General features: G+C 48.7%; 1 protein-coding gene across 1 annotated transcript in view; it reads right to left on the reverse strand.

Moving 5' to 3' along the window:
- Parva (parvin alpha) overlaps positions 1-16,482 on the reverse strand; it is a 137,266-nt gene that overhangs the window by 16,860 nt on the left and 103,924 nt on the right. Inside the window, exons 5-6 of the mRNA XM_021627826.2 lie at positions 11,517-11,657; positions 4,700-4,815 (exon numbers count right to left, since the gene is read on the reverse strand). Coding sequence (XP_021483501.1) covers positions 4,700-4,815; positions 11,517-11,657 — 257 coding nt within the window. The remainder of the gene's footprint in view (positions 1-4,699; positions 4,816-11,516; positions 11,658-16,482) is intronic.

Below are 16,482 nucleotides of genomic sequence, written 5' to 3' on the forward strand. Positions count from 1 at the left end.
ACGGAGTGTAATTGGCGGTTAGTCCAAACAAGTAGGCTGATTCCTGGATGGTGAAGCCTGCCTTCCTTTATTGAAGATTTCTTTTGGAGGCCAGCTGTTTGCCTCGGGGACTGAGGCACAGCAAACCCAGTAGAAATAAAGGCTGGGTGTGTCTGCCTCCAGCTGGGGCCTCTCAGGAGACAGAGCTGGGCAGAGCGGAGCTCTGTGGCTAGACGGAGGTGTGCAGGGCAGCTTGGAGAATTCAGACAGAGGCAAAGAGGACTTTTGTTTCGTTTTGCTTTTTTCATTTTCTGAATATTTTAGTTTATTCTTTGATAATTCTACACATGTGGACAACATATCTTGAACCCAGCTACCCCTTCCCGCTCCTCTTGGACCCTCTAAATACTTCACACTCTAGTCTTCATGTCTATGTGTATACCCCACTGAGCCCACCACTGCCACCTGCACACACATGGGGTGAGGCCATGCATGGGAACATGGGTAACCTCCCAGAGGCTGTGGGCTCCCAAAGAAAAATGACTCCCCTTCTCTTAGCAGCCACCATGGGTCAGCAGCTCTTGTAACAAAGGGTGGAGCCTTAGGAGGCCCCGAGTCTCGCTCAAGTTGAAATGCTAGCTGGCGTGATTGTGTGCGGGCAAACACAGCTGCCACCAGAGCTCATGAGTGCAAAACAGCCACCAGAAGCCAGCATTTCCCAGCACTCATCCTCATCCTCTTTGATTCTTTCCGCCTGCTCTTTCATGACAGTCCCCGAGTCTTGAGGGGACTGATGTCAATGTCTCACTTAGGGCTGAGCACTCAACAGCCCCTTATTCTCAGCACTGAGCAGCGATGAGTCTCTGCCCTGGCTGCTGCCCACTGATGATAGAAGCTTCTAGAACCAAGGTTGTGAGCGGCAGTAATCTATAGGGCGAGCCACTGGCACAGCTGTGTTGAGGTGGAGGCTGACATCCTCAGGTCCCTCCAGCTCCAGCAGGCTCCACTTGGTGCTGGCGTGGGGTCTCTAAGTGAGTAGCAGCATATGCGTTACTAAGTACACGGCTCACTGAGAAAAGCAACCACTTTGAGCCGTCCGGCCGATTTATTTCTTCATCTTCCCTTCCTCTTCCTCTGTTCTTTTCAGAGAACAGGGACTCATGTAGTTCAGGTTGGCCTTCAGGACTATGTGGACTTCCAGGTGGATGGTCAGAGATACTTTCCAAGGGGAGGAAACTTTGGGGAAAGCTGGACACTGGGGAGAGGTCATTCTAGAAGTAGGTGGCTGCCATTAGTACCTGGGCAGCACCCCGTCCCCCAGGAGGGGGGTGGCTGGAGAGTTGAGCTTGGGCCCGATGAAAGAGCACAGGGTTCCCTCAGGCCTTCTGAAGATGCCAGGAGGAAGGCTCACTGTACCAGGTTCCTTTGCAGCCAGCATCGGACCCTTGCAGGACACCATAAAGGCTGACAGAGCAAAGCCACTGTCTCAAAGCCAAAACGAATGCTAAGAAGGAGCCTCTGAGCCAGGGTGTGGTGGTACACATTTAATCTCAGCACACTGGAAGCCATGGCAAAACAACTGAGCATTTGAGTCCAGCCTGGGCTACACAGTGAAACGTCATCTCGGTCCAACCCCCTCTCCCATCAAATAAAGGAGGGACCTCCCCAAGTTCAGGAAGATCAGCTGAAACATGCCTTCTGGAGCCTCCCTCCTAAACTACCAGGAACAACCACTCCCATTTTCAATAGCCACAGACAATAGGGTCAGGTGAAGCCTTTCGAAGAAGGAGAGGCAGGCTGGATTAGAGTCTGGGCGAGAGTAGGCTGAGCACGGTGGAAGAGGAAGAAGCAGGAAATGGATGTGGAAAGGGATGGGGGAAGGAAATCATGTAATCCAGTTCACACATAATAAAATGCTTTTCTACAGACAGGAAGGAAGCAGGTGTTGGGGAGCCCTCACTGTAGCCCTCGAGGCTCCTGGGAGATCGTCCCACAGCTGAGTGGCTCACTTGCCACCAGGTTTGTTTTCATGGTTTTAAAACTGGGCCTCCCTAGGTAGCCCAGGCTGACCTGGAATTTTGTTACCAAGTCTAGACTAGCTTCAAATTCACAACAATCCTCCTGCCTCAGCCTCCCAGGTGCTGGTACAGTCATGTACCATCACACCAGGTATTTTCTGCCAGTTCTGAGTCCTGCTTCTGAGCCTGTTCTCTTGAGAAAGCTGATCACACTGTGAACACACACACACATACACACACACACACACACGCCCACACATGTACACCTCACTTTATATAACCCCTTTTCCATGCCCTCACCCTAACCAAAGTCCCTGCAGCAGAAATTAAACCAACAACTGCCTCTGATGGCTGATAATTGAGCTCAAAATAAGGTCTGAGATGTGAGCTTGCAGGGACCACTGTTTCAAAATAGCAGTCTCTCACTGACTCTGAAGCTCAATTCTTTTTTCTTTTTTTTTTTCTTCTCCCTTTTGTCTGTAGTAAAGCAACAGGTAAGTTTTGTTATTCCTTCCAGAGAGCTGTTCATCTTACCTGGTCAGAAAGACAAAATAGTCACTAAATGAACAGACAAAGACCTGGAAGGCACAGCAGTGAGAGGAGATATCAGAGGCCAGCTTACCTAGCAATCTCTACCTGTACTGGCGACAGCAGAGCCACGCATGAGCTGAATGACTGCATGTATATAGCCGTGAAATAACTACGGACTTCCCAGGGCCTGTGTGAGCTACTCACCACAGCACTCAGGCTCTACCTGTACTGCTCAGGTGTTTTGTTGCTGTTGCTTTGTTTGTTGGTTTTGTTTTAACCTTTGTCCAAATGCTTTGGGGTCAGAGGAAACCTGAGAAGAGGGGGCTAGGAATCCCCCATGTTCTTCCCCCCTAGCAGCTGATACAGTCTCTCCATCTGCACCCTGTGGCAGAGGGATGCAGTGCTCAGCACCTAGATGATGACACTGGACCCCTGACAGCCCACAGCTGTTGCAGAGGTCTGCCCTTGGTGCTGTGACTTGTATATCTTGGAGATGAGTATTCCAGCACAGTTTAAGTGACCTCAAAATCCTCCTCGCTCTACTGTCCATCATCCACCCTTCCCTGTGGCAGTGTTTCCAAACACAAGATGGACTTGTGTGTTATTGGCTGGTAAGGATAACAAAACAGAGATGGTCCGGGTTTCTCAAGAAGACACTTGCTCCGGGATGCCCTGGGCTGGCCACAAAATGCCTGATAAAGACAGAGCTCAATGACAAGGGCTCTGAGCACCTGTCAATCAGCCACACTTAAGGGTCTGAACCACAAAGCGTGGCCCTGTCAAGGACGACCCTCTGTCCCCTCTGTGTCGCCTTGCCTCCTTGAAGCCAGCACCAACGCACCCTATTCCTATTACAGCTTCATGAGGCCTGGCAGAGTTGAGTGCCAGTCAGTGTGGAAGAAAGCCCTTCTCATTAGGGCAGGAGTGATCCGTTGCTTAGGAGCACAATTGTCAAATGCTCCCTCCCGGTTACCACCTGACCCAAGTGCGCAGCTCAAAGCCCCTTTGTCCTGTAAACAGGCCTGACCTGATCTGGCACACTTAACCAGCCCAAAGCTTCTCTCACTCACTGATGGCAGAGCCGCCTCCTGTTGTCTGTTGCAGAGCCCTGGACAGCCCCGGGGACACAGGGCCTGCGTGCACGCAGGACACACCCTCTCTCCGACTATTTATTTGGAAAACAACAACAACAACAAGCCAGAGACAAGCAAACACAACGATGGCCTTTTGCTAAATGGGCATAGAGTTGAAAAATAAAATTGCGTTTGAGTATTTAATGGGTTAGGGGCGGAGTAAGCTAGCCACAGTGAGAGAGGTCACACCCTCACTGTGGAAACTGCACGACCATATGTGAATGGAGACTCCAACAGTCTGGACGAGGTGACCTCAAGTCCCCACTGGGCGTTGCTTGCGGACTAAAAAACAGCAGCAAAGGGCACAAGCCTGCATGCTCACCCACCCACCCACCCACCCACCCACACACACACACACACTGAACACACAAAACTCCCCACACATGAACTTAAACACACACATACACACTTACCCTCAACCCCACATGCTTGAACACACACACTCCCCTTCACGCACACATATACGCATTTCCTCATATACACACAATTGAACACACTCTCACTCACCCACACACACTTGAACATGCCTGAACACACACACCTCCCACGTACCCACCCATATTCTTACACACACCCTTTACACGCATGTGCTTCAACACACACCACCTCACACACACACCCTCTAGAATATGCATTCCTTCATACACAATGCTTGTTCAACACTCGACCAAAAATGTGATTTTCCAGAGCTTGCAGGGAAGTGCAGGACACAAGCAAACACCTTCCTTCCTGCTCACCTCTGCATACCTCACAAACACGTACACTGCACATCGTCAGCTACGCGCTGCACAGAGACTCTCCCAGCATCCATGTAAAGCCCAGACACACACTGACAGGAAAGAGTGTGCACACACAAGCACACACTCTTTCATTCTTTGCACACATAAGGCAACAGGTGTCAGATGCCCCCCAGCGCAGAGCACAACCAATTCCTCGTAGCCTTCGCCTGTCCTTCTGAGCACCCGCTCGACATGCTTTGGCTGTTGCTGAGCTCAGCCTCTGTGACTTAAGAGTGAAGGTGTGTAGCATTTATCTTACCTGGACCACAACCACTTGGATGGAAACATGGTCTGGAAGTCGGATTGGTGCCCGGAAATACTGGGACAGAGCAACGAGCAGGTGGAGGATGGCAACCAGGCTCTTGGCGTGAACCGCTACAACGCAAGATTAGAAGATGAGAGTCTTTCTCTAGATTCTGGGCAGGACAGGCATCGGCTGTGATTAGAGCAGCACCCCTGGCTCAGTGTCTGTTTCTTGTACCTTCATCAGGGAATTCCCCCAGTGGCCATCTGTTTCCCCACCTCCAACCTCTCCACTCATGGCCATGCTCTGGGGGTTCCTTCTTGGACGCCATGATTGGTGGATTTCCACCGTGGCATCTCTGCTCTCGCTCAAGGTTCCCTAGGCAATGACGGAGTCTGGAGCTCAGATCAGCTCTCTCTGCCCAGACCCCTGTTCCCCTGTACCTACTTCTTCCCCACCGGACAGGGAACACTGGATTGTTACTGCTTCCTGTGTCCAAGGCTGTTCACAAACCTTTCTTTGATCAAGAGATCCTAAGCCCTGGTTCTCTTTCTCTGTCCAGGGCCAACCTCTGTGGAAGAATTACAAGAACTACCCAGAAAGCTTAGCTGCTCATGCCTTATCAGGTGGGCGTAGCCCATGTCCCCAAGCTAACCCAAATGTCCTCCACTGTTGCCCTGTGCCTGTCCTAAACCATTTGTGCTGCTGAAGGGTGGGCCCTTCTGGTTGTGGCTTTCTCAGTAGACGGGATAAAGCCTGACTTCACAGAGCCAGGCAGACTAGAACATGAGTGTGACTTTGTTACCTGTTTATGGTTATAGCCTTGGGTAAGGCCCACTCTGGCCACTGAGCCTTAACTTGTTCATCTCCTCAAACAAGGATGGCCGTTCCCAGGTGGACATACACACTGTAAAGACTTTCAATGATTCCAGGACACTGCAGGTGGCAAGGAATGACTGGTATTTTTATTATAACTTTCGAGAAAGTACCTGGCACCCAGGCAATCCTCTCTCTTCCTGTCTCATGAAAGTGCAGACCTGCCCAGGCTCTTTGCCTGCCTGTGTGGTCCTACCAGCTTCATGACTCTTCCTTGCAGACATAGGCAAGGGAAAGCCCAGAGTACCCAGTGTGTATGTCACCCACATAAGGATCATTATCAGGCTGTCAATCGTCTCCCCCCCCCCATCAAAGAGTCTAGTTTAGAAGGTTTGAGAAGCCACCAGGAGAGGAAATGATTCAGACAGTCCTTTGACATCACTGGCGCTGTCCCTTATAGCGGCTGTTCCACAGCGGTGGCTCAACATGACACCAAGCAGCACATCCGGCTTTCTGGAAGGTTCAGCTCTGGAAAGCACCATCCACAGACTCTGACCTACAGTGACAGCCTACAAAATGGCTCCAGGTCGGGACTGGGCCACTGGCACGGCAATGCCACTGAGGGATAGCACCAAACCAGGGCTTGCTCCCCCCCCCCGGGCTGGATATTATACCACCCCCAGGTAGGATCCTGGGGGCTGTAGGCACACTTGAGGCCCTCTTGCTTTTAATGGCAAACTTGATGAAGTTCAGGTCAGTGAACTTATTTTCCTGGTGTCACTGTACATCATCTTGGTAAGTGACATCAAAGGCATGAGACAGATGTCAAACTCTGTGTCACATGCTGACATCACAAGCAAAACGCTGGGAAGCACTCAGACCCAGGAGTACGGCTCAGGTTGTTTCCGTCATTGAGAGACAACAAAACTATGCAGTTCTTACTGTGTGGTTCTGGTGGGTCCAGAACATTCTGGGTAGCCCAACCCAGCCTTGAACTTGTGACCCTACTACCTTAAGCTCCTGAAGGAGGCTTATTTATTTATTTATTTATTTATTTATTTATTGCACAGGGGGCATACATATGCCTCGGCACATATGTGGAGATCAGAGAACAACTTTTGGGAGTTGAATATCACCTTCCACCGTGTGGTGGGTTCGGGGGATTGAACTGAGGTTGCCTAGTTTGGTGGCAATGCCTTTACCTGTTGAGCCACTTCACTGGCCTCTGAAGATTATTTTTATTTTTACCCCTGCCCCCTCTCTCCCTCCTGAAGAGAAAAAACCCTTTTTGTTCCTAAAAGCCAACAGCAGAGATCATGAAAAGAAGACAAGACAATGAGGGCACTCAGATCTTAACTGCAGCCCACCCATTTCTGCTTCTTTTCTTCCGGCTGCTCCTGAGTGTCTCCTTGGAATCCTCAGCCTGGATGGAGCTCAGGCACCAACCACAGAGTCAGTCACAGCCTCCCAAAGCTAGGGGATAGCCACATGACAGAATCTTTGCACATACAGAAAAACCAGTCAAGACAGTGCCATCTAAGTATTCCATCACTAAAGGGAAGTTTCACTCACATTAGACAAGACCATGAGCCATGCACATCCACACGCATGAATGTGTGGGTTTATATACACACATGTATGTGCACAAGCATGCACTTGTGATCAGCACTTGAAAAGCAATATAAAACCATTCTGTGAACTGTGTCCCTCTGTCCTGCTCCAAGATGTGAACTCTGCCTTGTTCAGCATACCCACACCTCGGACGCTAATCCTCTGCTGGTCATCAGGTGTCAGGTTGCCTCGGTATTACAGGACTGGGTTATTTTACTTAATGATAGCCCCAGGGCATGAGGACAGGGAGGCTGGCAACGTAGATGAGGTAAATTGAGGGCACGAAGGACTGCCTTTAAGTAAAAAGGAAGAGTATTCAATAACAGGAAAAAACCCGAGTACTGAGGTTCCAAGATCTACACTAAGAATGAATATTCTATGCAATTACAAGGAGAAAGACTAGTAGTTCAAAAAATTAGATTTATTTCTTTATTTCAGGTGTATGGACGTTCTGCTTGTCTGTGCATCCTGTGTGCGCCTGGCATCTTCAGAGACCACAGGAAGGTATCAGATCTCCTGTTGCTGGGGTTATGGATGGTTACAAGCTGCCAGGTGGGCGCTGGGAGCTAAACCCAGGCCCTTCAAGAGCAGCCAGTGCTCTTAACTGCCGAGTCATCTCTCCAGCCCTTCGTGATCGCTTATTTGGTACACCTTATGGCACAGGAGCGAGAGTTATTGTGTGTGATAAATGTGTTGTTAGGATAGAAAAAGTATTAATGGCAGAAACACAAAAACAAACCTGTCGACCAACAGAAGAGAGCAGAATGCCAGGAAATAAGCCCACGTAGCTACTGCCACCTGATTTTCAACAGGGATGAAAAAATACATACACTGGAGGAAAAAGAAAATGTCCCTTTAACAGAAGGTGCTGGGAGACCCAGACATCCACATGTAAAAGAATGAAACTAGAGCAGTATCTCTCACCCTGATTAAGAATCAATTCTAAATGGATCAAAGGTCTTAAAGTTGAAGACGCTAGAAGAAAGCCCAAGTAAAAGACTTCTATACAGGCACAGAATTCTCAGGAATTCCCACTAAGAACTCAATGGTCCAGGGAATGACCCGACAAACTGAAAAATGGCATAGGATGAAATTCTAACTTTCTGCACAGCAGAGGAAATAACACACCAGAGTGAAGAAACAGCCTACAGAATGGGAGAAGATCTTTGCCAGCTATTATGCCACAGTATGAAGTATCTATATAAGACACTACCCATGTGCAGCCATCCCCTGGGATACTTTGGATATAGGGAGATTGCCATCTATAAATGCATAGATGTGTATTCATACGTGAATAAATAAAAAGCATGTTCTAGACACTCACGCATACACACACAGACACATAACACATACACAGACAGATGCACACACGCCTTGCAGTAATACTCTAGAAGCTTCGGGGCCCATTTCTGGTTATGAAGCTTATGGAGGCCATGTGTAGAGGCTCAATACACAGCCTGGCTCTGCAGCCGGCTCCCTGGAACAGATTGCTGGCGCCCCTGCTCACACTCTAACCAGGGCGGCAACGCCCCTTCAGCAAACACCAAGTGCACCGTTTGTTATGCCGTGCGGGCAATTCAACTGGCCTGCCCTTAGACCTTTAGGGTCCCGACAGCGTCCTGTGTTAGAACCTGGATCCTCTGATAGTGTCTGGGACAGGTACTTAGGTAAAGCTCGCCTGCCACTCCCCCTCTCTGCTCTCTCCCCTCTCTCTGTAGAGGGGCCCTCTCCCCCACCATGTCTGCCTCTCTCTCTCTCCTTCCCTCTCTCTCTCCATCTCCTATCCAATAAATATCTTTTATATCAAATCTGTCCCATGTGTACATCCCAACAGCAGTTACTCTCCCTTGTTCTGGGGAAAGGACAGTGAAGACACCAGAATCCCTGACACTGCGATGGTAATGTTTGTAACTTCTCTGTGCCTTGATTTTCCCATTTGTGAAACAAAAATGAGGGAAAGGATTACCTGAGGTGGGCGTGGGAGCACTGCAAGGATTAAAACAGACATTAATATTTAAATGTGTCTCTATCTACTGGCATTTCCTAAATTTCCAATCATAAAAAATTCTGTTTGTGAGCAGAAAAGAAAGAAATCCCTCAAGTCCTAGATCAAAGACCTTGGTAACCCAGCAGCCTGTCCCTGCCACTCTTGTTCTGGGCATAAAGGCAACACCGTGTCCCCAAATGCACAGCCAGGGCTGATTAAAGAGAAAGGGGAGAACTGCTCTCTGTGAGTTGTGCCGCTCTGTTTCTTCTAGAACACACTGCTTCTTGTAAACAAGCTCCAGCTCTTCTTGATGCCCCGAGGCATCACACGGAGCAGCCAAGAGGATAATTATCCCTTCTGACCCACTAATCCATCTCCATTTTGGACATCCAGCCAGAGAGAGTCATTCAGGGGAAGTAAACAGAAAGACAGAAAAGACATCCAGCCAAATAGCCTTCTGAGATTAGCAACTGGCTTGCAAAGTGTGTGTGTGTGTGTGGTCAGAGGTCAATATCAGGTGGTCAAGTGTCTTCCTCAATAGTTCTACCTTGTTTTTTGAGACAGGGTCTCTCACTGAGCTGGGAGTTCACTGATTTACTTTGCCAGGGTTGGCCAGTGAACCCCAGAGCTCCTCCTGCCTTCGCCTCATCAGCGCTGAAATTACAGGCAAGCGGCACTACTCCAGGCTTTAAAAAAAAAATTTTTTTTTTAATGTGGATGCTAGGACTCAAACTCAAGGCCTCACGCACTTTATCCCAAAAGCCATCTCCCAGCCCCATGTGTCCTTTTCCCAGGGGCACAGGGAAATAGGGTTCCTTAGCAGGATAGCTTCTTGGGCCCAACGCCAGGTCTTGTCCTCCACCCTCAGGTGACTTTGGCTAAGCAGAGAATGCCCTGTTCCCAGGGTAGCATGCCGTTCTATGCCAGCAATGGTATAATTACGCTGAAGGAGGTACTGAGCATTTTGGAGCCAATGTCGGATGTCAGAAATGAGGAAAGGAGACAGCCCCCAGCAGCTATGAGGTCACTAAAGTGGGGGAGAGGGTTTCTTTTTCTTTTCTAAGTTTGAAAAAAAATTTTTTTTTTTCCTAGGGGGTGGATCCACTTTAAGTCCTAGAAATGGGATGCAATAAAACAAAGTTCCTAATACTTAGATCCAACCACTGTCTAACTATTTTATTTGCACTGAAAATCTGCATTTGTTTCTTTACAAACAAACAAACAAACAAACAAACAAAAATCAGTAAGATTCCTGACTGGGGATCGGCTGTCATTGCTAGTGTCATGTGACCTGTTGACTCACTGTTGAATCTGAGTTTAAATTAGATGCCAAGGCACACTCTTGAGGCAGCAGAAGAATTAACTGTCTGGGGGCTGGAGAGATGGCTCAGAGGTTAAGAACACTAGCTGCTCTCCCAGAGGGCCTAGGTTTGATACCCATTACCCACACAGCAGCTCACAACTCCAATCACAGGGGATCTGACACCTCCTTTAACTTGACACAGTCTAGACTCAGACGCACCCAGGAGGAGTCTCAGCGAGGGACTGATTGCACTGGGTGGTCTGCGGGTTTAGGGTGGACTGTCTGTAAGTCAACTCATACGATGGCAGCGTGGCAGAGGCTACCCATCCCATTTATAGGGCTTAGAATGGATCCAACACTACTAGGAAAGAAAAAGAAATCCCCCTCACTCTAAGTGACCATGTAACGGCAAGACCTCACCCAGTGTGGGAGGCACCATTCCCTAGAATGCGTCCTGAACTCCATGAGTGGAGAAATCAAGCTGAGTAGAAGCAGTCGAGGAAATGAACCCACATAAAGGTGAAAAGAGCTGATTTCGTAAAGCTGTCTCCTGACAGCTTTAGATCTGTACTATGGCATGAGCCTTCTCCCCATCCCCCTCTGTGTCTGTCTGTCTGTCTGTCTGTCTCTCTCTCTCTTTCTCATACACACACACTCTAATAAACAAAACATTAAAACAAACCCCTTTCTAGGGCTTTGGACTTAGCAGTATCTTCGATCTTCTGAGAAACTGAGTATAAGTGTCAGGGGGTGGGGTTTTGGACAGAGTTGAAGCTTCTCAGCTGTACGGCCCTCAGCTTCCAACGTTTCTACATGCTAGAGAGAGCATGCTCTCAGCAGTCCGCGTAGGTCTCAGAAGTGGCTCCAGGAATTCGTCACTTCCTTTCCAAGCTCACCCAGAGCCACAGAAAACCTTCCAGACCAAGAAACACTGCCACGGACAGTTCGTTATTCCCGCCCCTTCTCCGCCCCCCCAGGGTTTGTATGATAGGCTATCTTTCCCCCCAGAGGTGCTCCCCAAAGAGAAGCAAATTTGCATGCCAGGCCTTACAGCTGAAAAGCGGTGAGGACGCCCTAGGCACTGGCGTCATCTTGGCGCCCCCTGCACAACTCACAGTCAACGCTCCACTTGATGCTCCTGGGAGGAAGCTTCAGGGTCTCGTTGATCTTCTCCAGCACCGTCTGCAGCTTCTGCTTCTGGGCGATCTCCGACTGGGTAACCTCTGCCACATTGAGCTTCTCACTCTCCAGTTTCTCTGCCGTGGCAAGGGAAAAGAGCAGCCATTATCTTGAGTCCCAGAAAACCCACCTCAGGCCTGTTGCTTCGGACATTCACTTATGACAACACTCAGCTGCCCAGTCAAGCAAGCCTAGGACTGTTGCGGGGTCCCTACCCCAGGTAATCAGATCTGGGGACGTCTGAGCATCCCGTTGAAAATGGCAGGGTGTTCGTAATCCTATGTAAGCCTCTCCGATGCGTTAATCATCTCTGTATTATTCAAATGCCTCATATACCATAAAGGCCATCACATACTGATTTTCTATATCGTTAAAGAATCGTGACAAGAAAAGCATGGACATTTTTTAGTACAGATGAAATTTCTGCTCAAAAAATTCAATTTATAGTCCGTTCTGATTCCATTTTTGTTGCTGTGAAAAAATACCCCAACAAAAAGTAACATGGTCAGGAAAATTTGGCTCATAGTTCCAGGCTACCTTCCCTCACTGTGGGGAAGTCACAGTGTCAGGAGCCTCAGGTAGCTGGTCATGTGACATCACACAGAGAGACGAATGTTCGCATGTTCACTCGCTCGCTTCTGCTCAGCTGCCTTTCTCCACTCATGTAGTTCAGAGCTCCCCACATAGGGACTGGTGCTGCCCACGCTGGGCTGGGCCTTCCCACATCAGTTAGCCTCACGAACACAATTCTCTCTCTCTCTCTCTCTCTCTCTCTCTCTCTCTCTCTCTCTCACACACACACACACACACACACACACACACACACACACACGCCTGCGGGTGTAGAGGGTAGGCAATCCGAAGACTCTCTGCCCAGGTGATTCTAGGTCGTGTCTGTCAGTTGAACTTTGGGTACCAGGATGTGAGAACTTTGGGTGCCAGGGACCCACTGTGTTGTGGATCCTCTAGAAGTGGGACCCTGCTCCTTTTTCAGCTGCAGTGCTGGTCCTGTGGAAGCCTTTTGATTGGACTGCAGGGCCCCAGGCCCACAGAAGTGGGGTTCAACCGGCCACCTTTAAAGGTTCTTCCTTCACTCTTGGTTTCCTCCTCTTGTTTTCCAAGGTTACTGCTGTGCTCCAGCTGAGCAGCCTTCTGTCCCAGCCAGCCATGTCCTTCTTCTAGGCATTGTGTCTGATCATGTATGGCTGTCACTCCCCCCATCACATCAGTCTGATATAAGTGTCTCTTTCTCTTTCCCTCGCAACCCCCACCCTCACCACAGACACTGCCCAGACACTGTCTCGTTTTATCAGTTCCAAGGCACATGCTATTTTTTTTTTTTAAATAAAACATTTTCACATCTCTAAAATCAGACTGTGTCTTAAAACGGGTGGTGTTTTATAAGGACTGCCAGCCAGGTGGAAGATAGAAGAGCCCCTCGTGGGACCGTTACTTCCACGCTCCAACAAGCCCACAGGAGCACCTGCAGAAAGCATCAGCCACAAATCTGAAGCAAGAAGAAGGCACTTGGTGGTAGGTGAGCCGGGACTTCTCTCCTTCCGGGCGGCGCCCACATTGTGGTGGGTTTCAGACCCGACACAGGAGACAGCCTGATCAGCTTACCTGTCTAAACTTGTACTTTAATCTACCACAAAGGACAGAACCACGGTAGCCTCCTTGATGGAAACGACAGTGTCTGCGTCTACCTTCACCTAAATGCATGCTCCCCTGCTCATTCAGGACGGACAGGATGCGCGGCTCAGGATGTGTCTAAAAGAGCTTTTCTCTGCATTTTTAAGGGCTGCCACATAAATATTTCAACTTTCTATCAGCGCTCCGACCAGTGCTTATTTATTTTTGGTGATTACAGCTTACACCAGTTACGAGCCCCTCGGTGTGAGACTGTCCACTGGAGAGAGGGCAGCTTCTGGGCATTCATGCATTACTGTCAGCGCCACGGCAGGATGACCGTGGCCTATTTGTCAGTGCTGCAGCCTCAGACGTTCCTCTCTGCTCTTCCTAGTTGATTCGAGCCGTCCCTCACTTCTGAAGGGTAGGGATTTACCAGGCACGCAACAAACTTTATACAGCATCTGTGTGTATGTGCGTGCGTGCGCATGCGTGTGTGAATGGGTTGGGGAGAGAAACTTAGTTTGTGTTGGTCAGAGAACAATCTGTGGGAGTCAGTTCCCCCTCCGGCCACACCATCCCAAGGATAAAACTCAGGTCATCAGACTTGATTCGAGAAGCACTTTTACCAAAGCAGCCATCGCGTCAGTCCACACTTTTTTTTTTCTTTTTCCATTTTTAAGCTGAATTCTTATTTTGAATCCTCCTCTGATAAAGACAGGGAAAATTCGTCACCTGCCTCCCCAGTCCTCATCGTTTCTTGATGACACCGGAACCATCCTTAGAAGCAAGCTATTTTTTCCTACGTTGCAACTGCAAGCCCTAGGAAGGGACACACAAAACACTGTGATGATCAAGTTTGGAGCCGGAGCTTGACCTGGGGGAGAAAGCTGCTGGGATAGGTTACTGTTGAGTGTGCCAGCAGAGGGCTGGGCAGGGAAGGAGGACAAGCGCACGAGAGCCCCGTGCTGGCTAGCCCGGGTCTATGGATGCTCATCCATACAATCGGAGTCTCTTTTCCTTCCCTCTTTCTTTTTCCTGAGATGGGGTCTCACTGTGTGGTTTTGGCTGACCTAGAACTGACCATGTAGACCAGGCTTGCCTTGGGATCATAGAAACTGGCCTGCCTGTGCCTCCCAAGTGCTGGGTTCAAAGGCCATCACACCCGGCTTTGCCCTGGTCTTCAAAATAATGGCTGGAAAGAGGAAATATATACCCGGAGGCCGGCAAGGGGGCGAGCTCACTGGGTAAAGGCACTTGCCCGCTGAAAATGCAAGCCTGATTACTCCGAGTTTGATCCCTGGAACCCACGTAAAGATAGAAGGAGAGAACAGACTCTTGCAAGCCGTCCTCTGACCTCCAAGTACATACAGCAGCAGGAGTGTGTGTGCTCACGCACATGTGCATGCATACAAATTTCTAAAGAAACTAAATAAAACTTTAAAATGAGATTATAGTGTATATACACACACGAGTATTTCTACCGCCCTTTTCTGCACAGGTTTATATCCTGTGCATCTTTCTAGGTTCAGGTCGTTCATACTGAAAAATGCATATGTACTATACAGAGCTTCTTGCACATTTGACCACCCTCCGTACGTGTCCAGGCAGGTTCCATCCCGTTTCCTCTGTTTGCAAAAAAACATCCCATGTATACAAGTAATTGATGGTTGCTGACAAGAATAAAGGCTCTGCCCCACACATTCTATTCTTGTGTCTATCTGGTTGTCTTTCCAAATCTCTTCTCATTAGTTTTTACTTGTTATTATTATTCCTTTACCTTTGTAAGATCTTTTTCTCTCCCCCTTCCCTCCCTTCTTTCCTTTCTTCCTTCCTGTGGTGTGTGTGTACATCCATACATGTGAATGTGAAGGCTAGAGGTAGCTTCCTTGATTGCGCTCCATCTTAAATTTTGAGACAGGCTCTCTCATGAAATCTGGAGTTCACTGATTTACTTAGCCTGCCAGTGAGCCCCCAAGAATCCTCCTGCCTCCACTCTCCAGGCCTGCTTACATACATAGGCTGCTACAGTCAGCTTTTAACATGGCTGTGGGGACTCAACTCAGGTCCTTAGCCTTGTGCAGCAAGCACCTTACCAACAGGGCCGCCGCCCCATTCAATTGTTTCTACAGTTACACAGTAATTTTCCTCCATATGCCAAGGAATTGAAGGTATTTTCTTTTTCTTGACTTCTAATTTTCCCCCTCTGTTCTTAGGGTCATATTAGCTGAGCCTTTACAAATCTACTGCTGAAGCGTTATTTTCCCGGGAAGCCATTTCTCACACATTTCCACACTTCTGCAAATTACCCATATTTGGTTAACTTTTAGGAAGTGCTAATATACTCTGAAATAGATAGGCTGTGGTTTAGAATTTGTTCTCAGGTGTGCTACTTTGTGACTATTTCCTCGCTTTTAGTTGGAACACTAAGACGTTCTTGCCGAGACTGGCTTTCACACAAGCAACTGAACGGCACGCAACAGGCCCAGGAAGTGTCCATTTATTCTGACAGGGCAGGATAAGGTCGTTCTCAGAACAACAAATGCTCTGTACGCCTTAACTCTGTGTTTCTCAAGGGGCTGCATATCAAATACTCACAGTACACTTAATAAGGGTACAAAATTTCGGTTATGAAGTAGCAACAAGATAATTTTGTGGTTGGGGTCACCGCAACAAGGGAAAGCATATTAAAGGGTTGCAGTGGTAGGAAGGTTGAGAACCGCTGCTTCAACTCACGGAGTTGCAACATATACTATAACTAACCTCAAAGAATATATATGGTAAAGGCCACTTTGCAGTATTACTGATTCCCCAGCTATGAGCTATTAGAAACTACCTTTGTTTTCAGACATATGGGGCACATCCATTAAGTTAAGAAAAAATGTATAAAGTCAATTCGCACAGATTTGCTTGCAGTACACTTGGGTTCATTTGTACTAGGGGTCATGTGACACGAGCGGTTGCCCATACTAGGGTTCCTCCTCCCCAGGGGTCACCCCCACTTGTACTAGGGGTCATCTCACTCTTGATTACCTGCCCTACACTCAAATGTAAGCTGTCTCTAAGAAACGGAGACCAACTGAGCGACCAGGAAAGGACACTCTCTGACCTGCTGAGCAGCCTGCAGGCTGTGCAGGGTGCTCTGGGCTGCCAGCTTTCATGAGCTGTCACCCATGCTGGGGTGGGCTTTGGTGATGCGGCTGTCCTTGAGTCATCCCAGTCCTATGAGAAACCCCAACAGAACACATGTTCACCAACTGGACTTTGGCGGCA

Source organism: Meriones unguiculatus, chromosome 14 (assembly GCF_030254825.1).
Source record: "Meriones unguiculatus strain TT.TT164.6M chromosome 14, Bangor_MerUng_6.1, whole genome shotgun sequence".
Taxonomy (NCBI): domain Eukaryota; kingdom Metazoa; phylum Chordata; class Mammalia; order Rodentia; family Muridae; genus Meriones; species Meriones unguiculatus.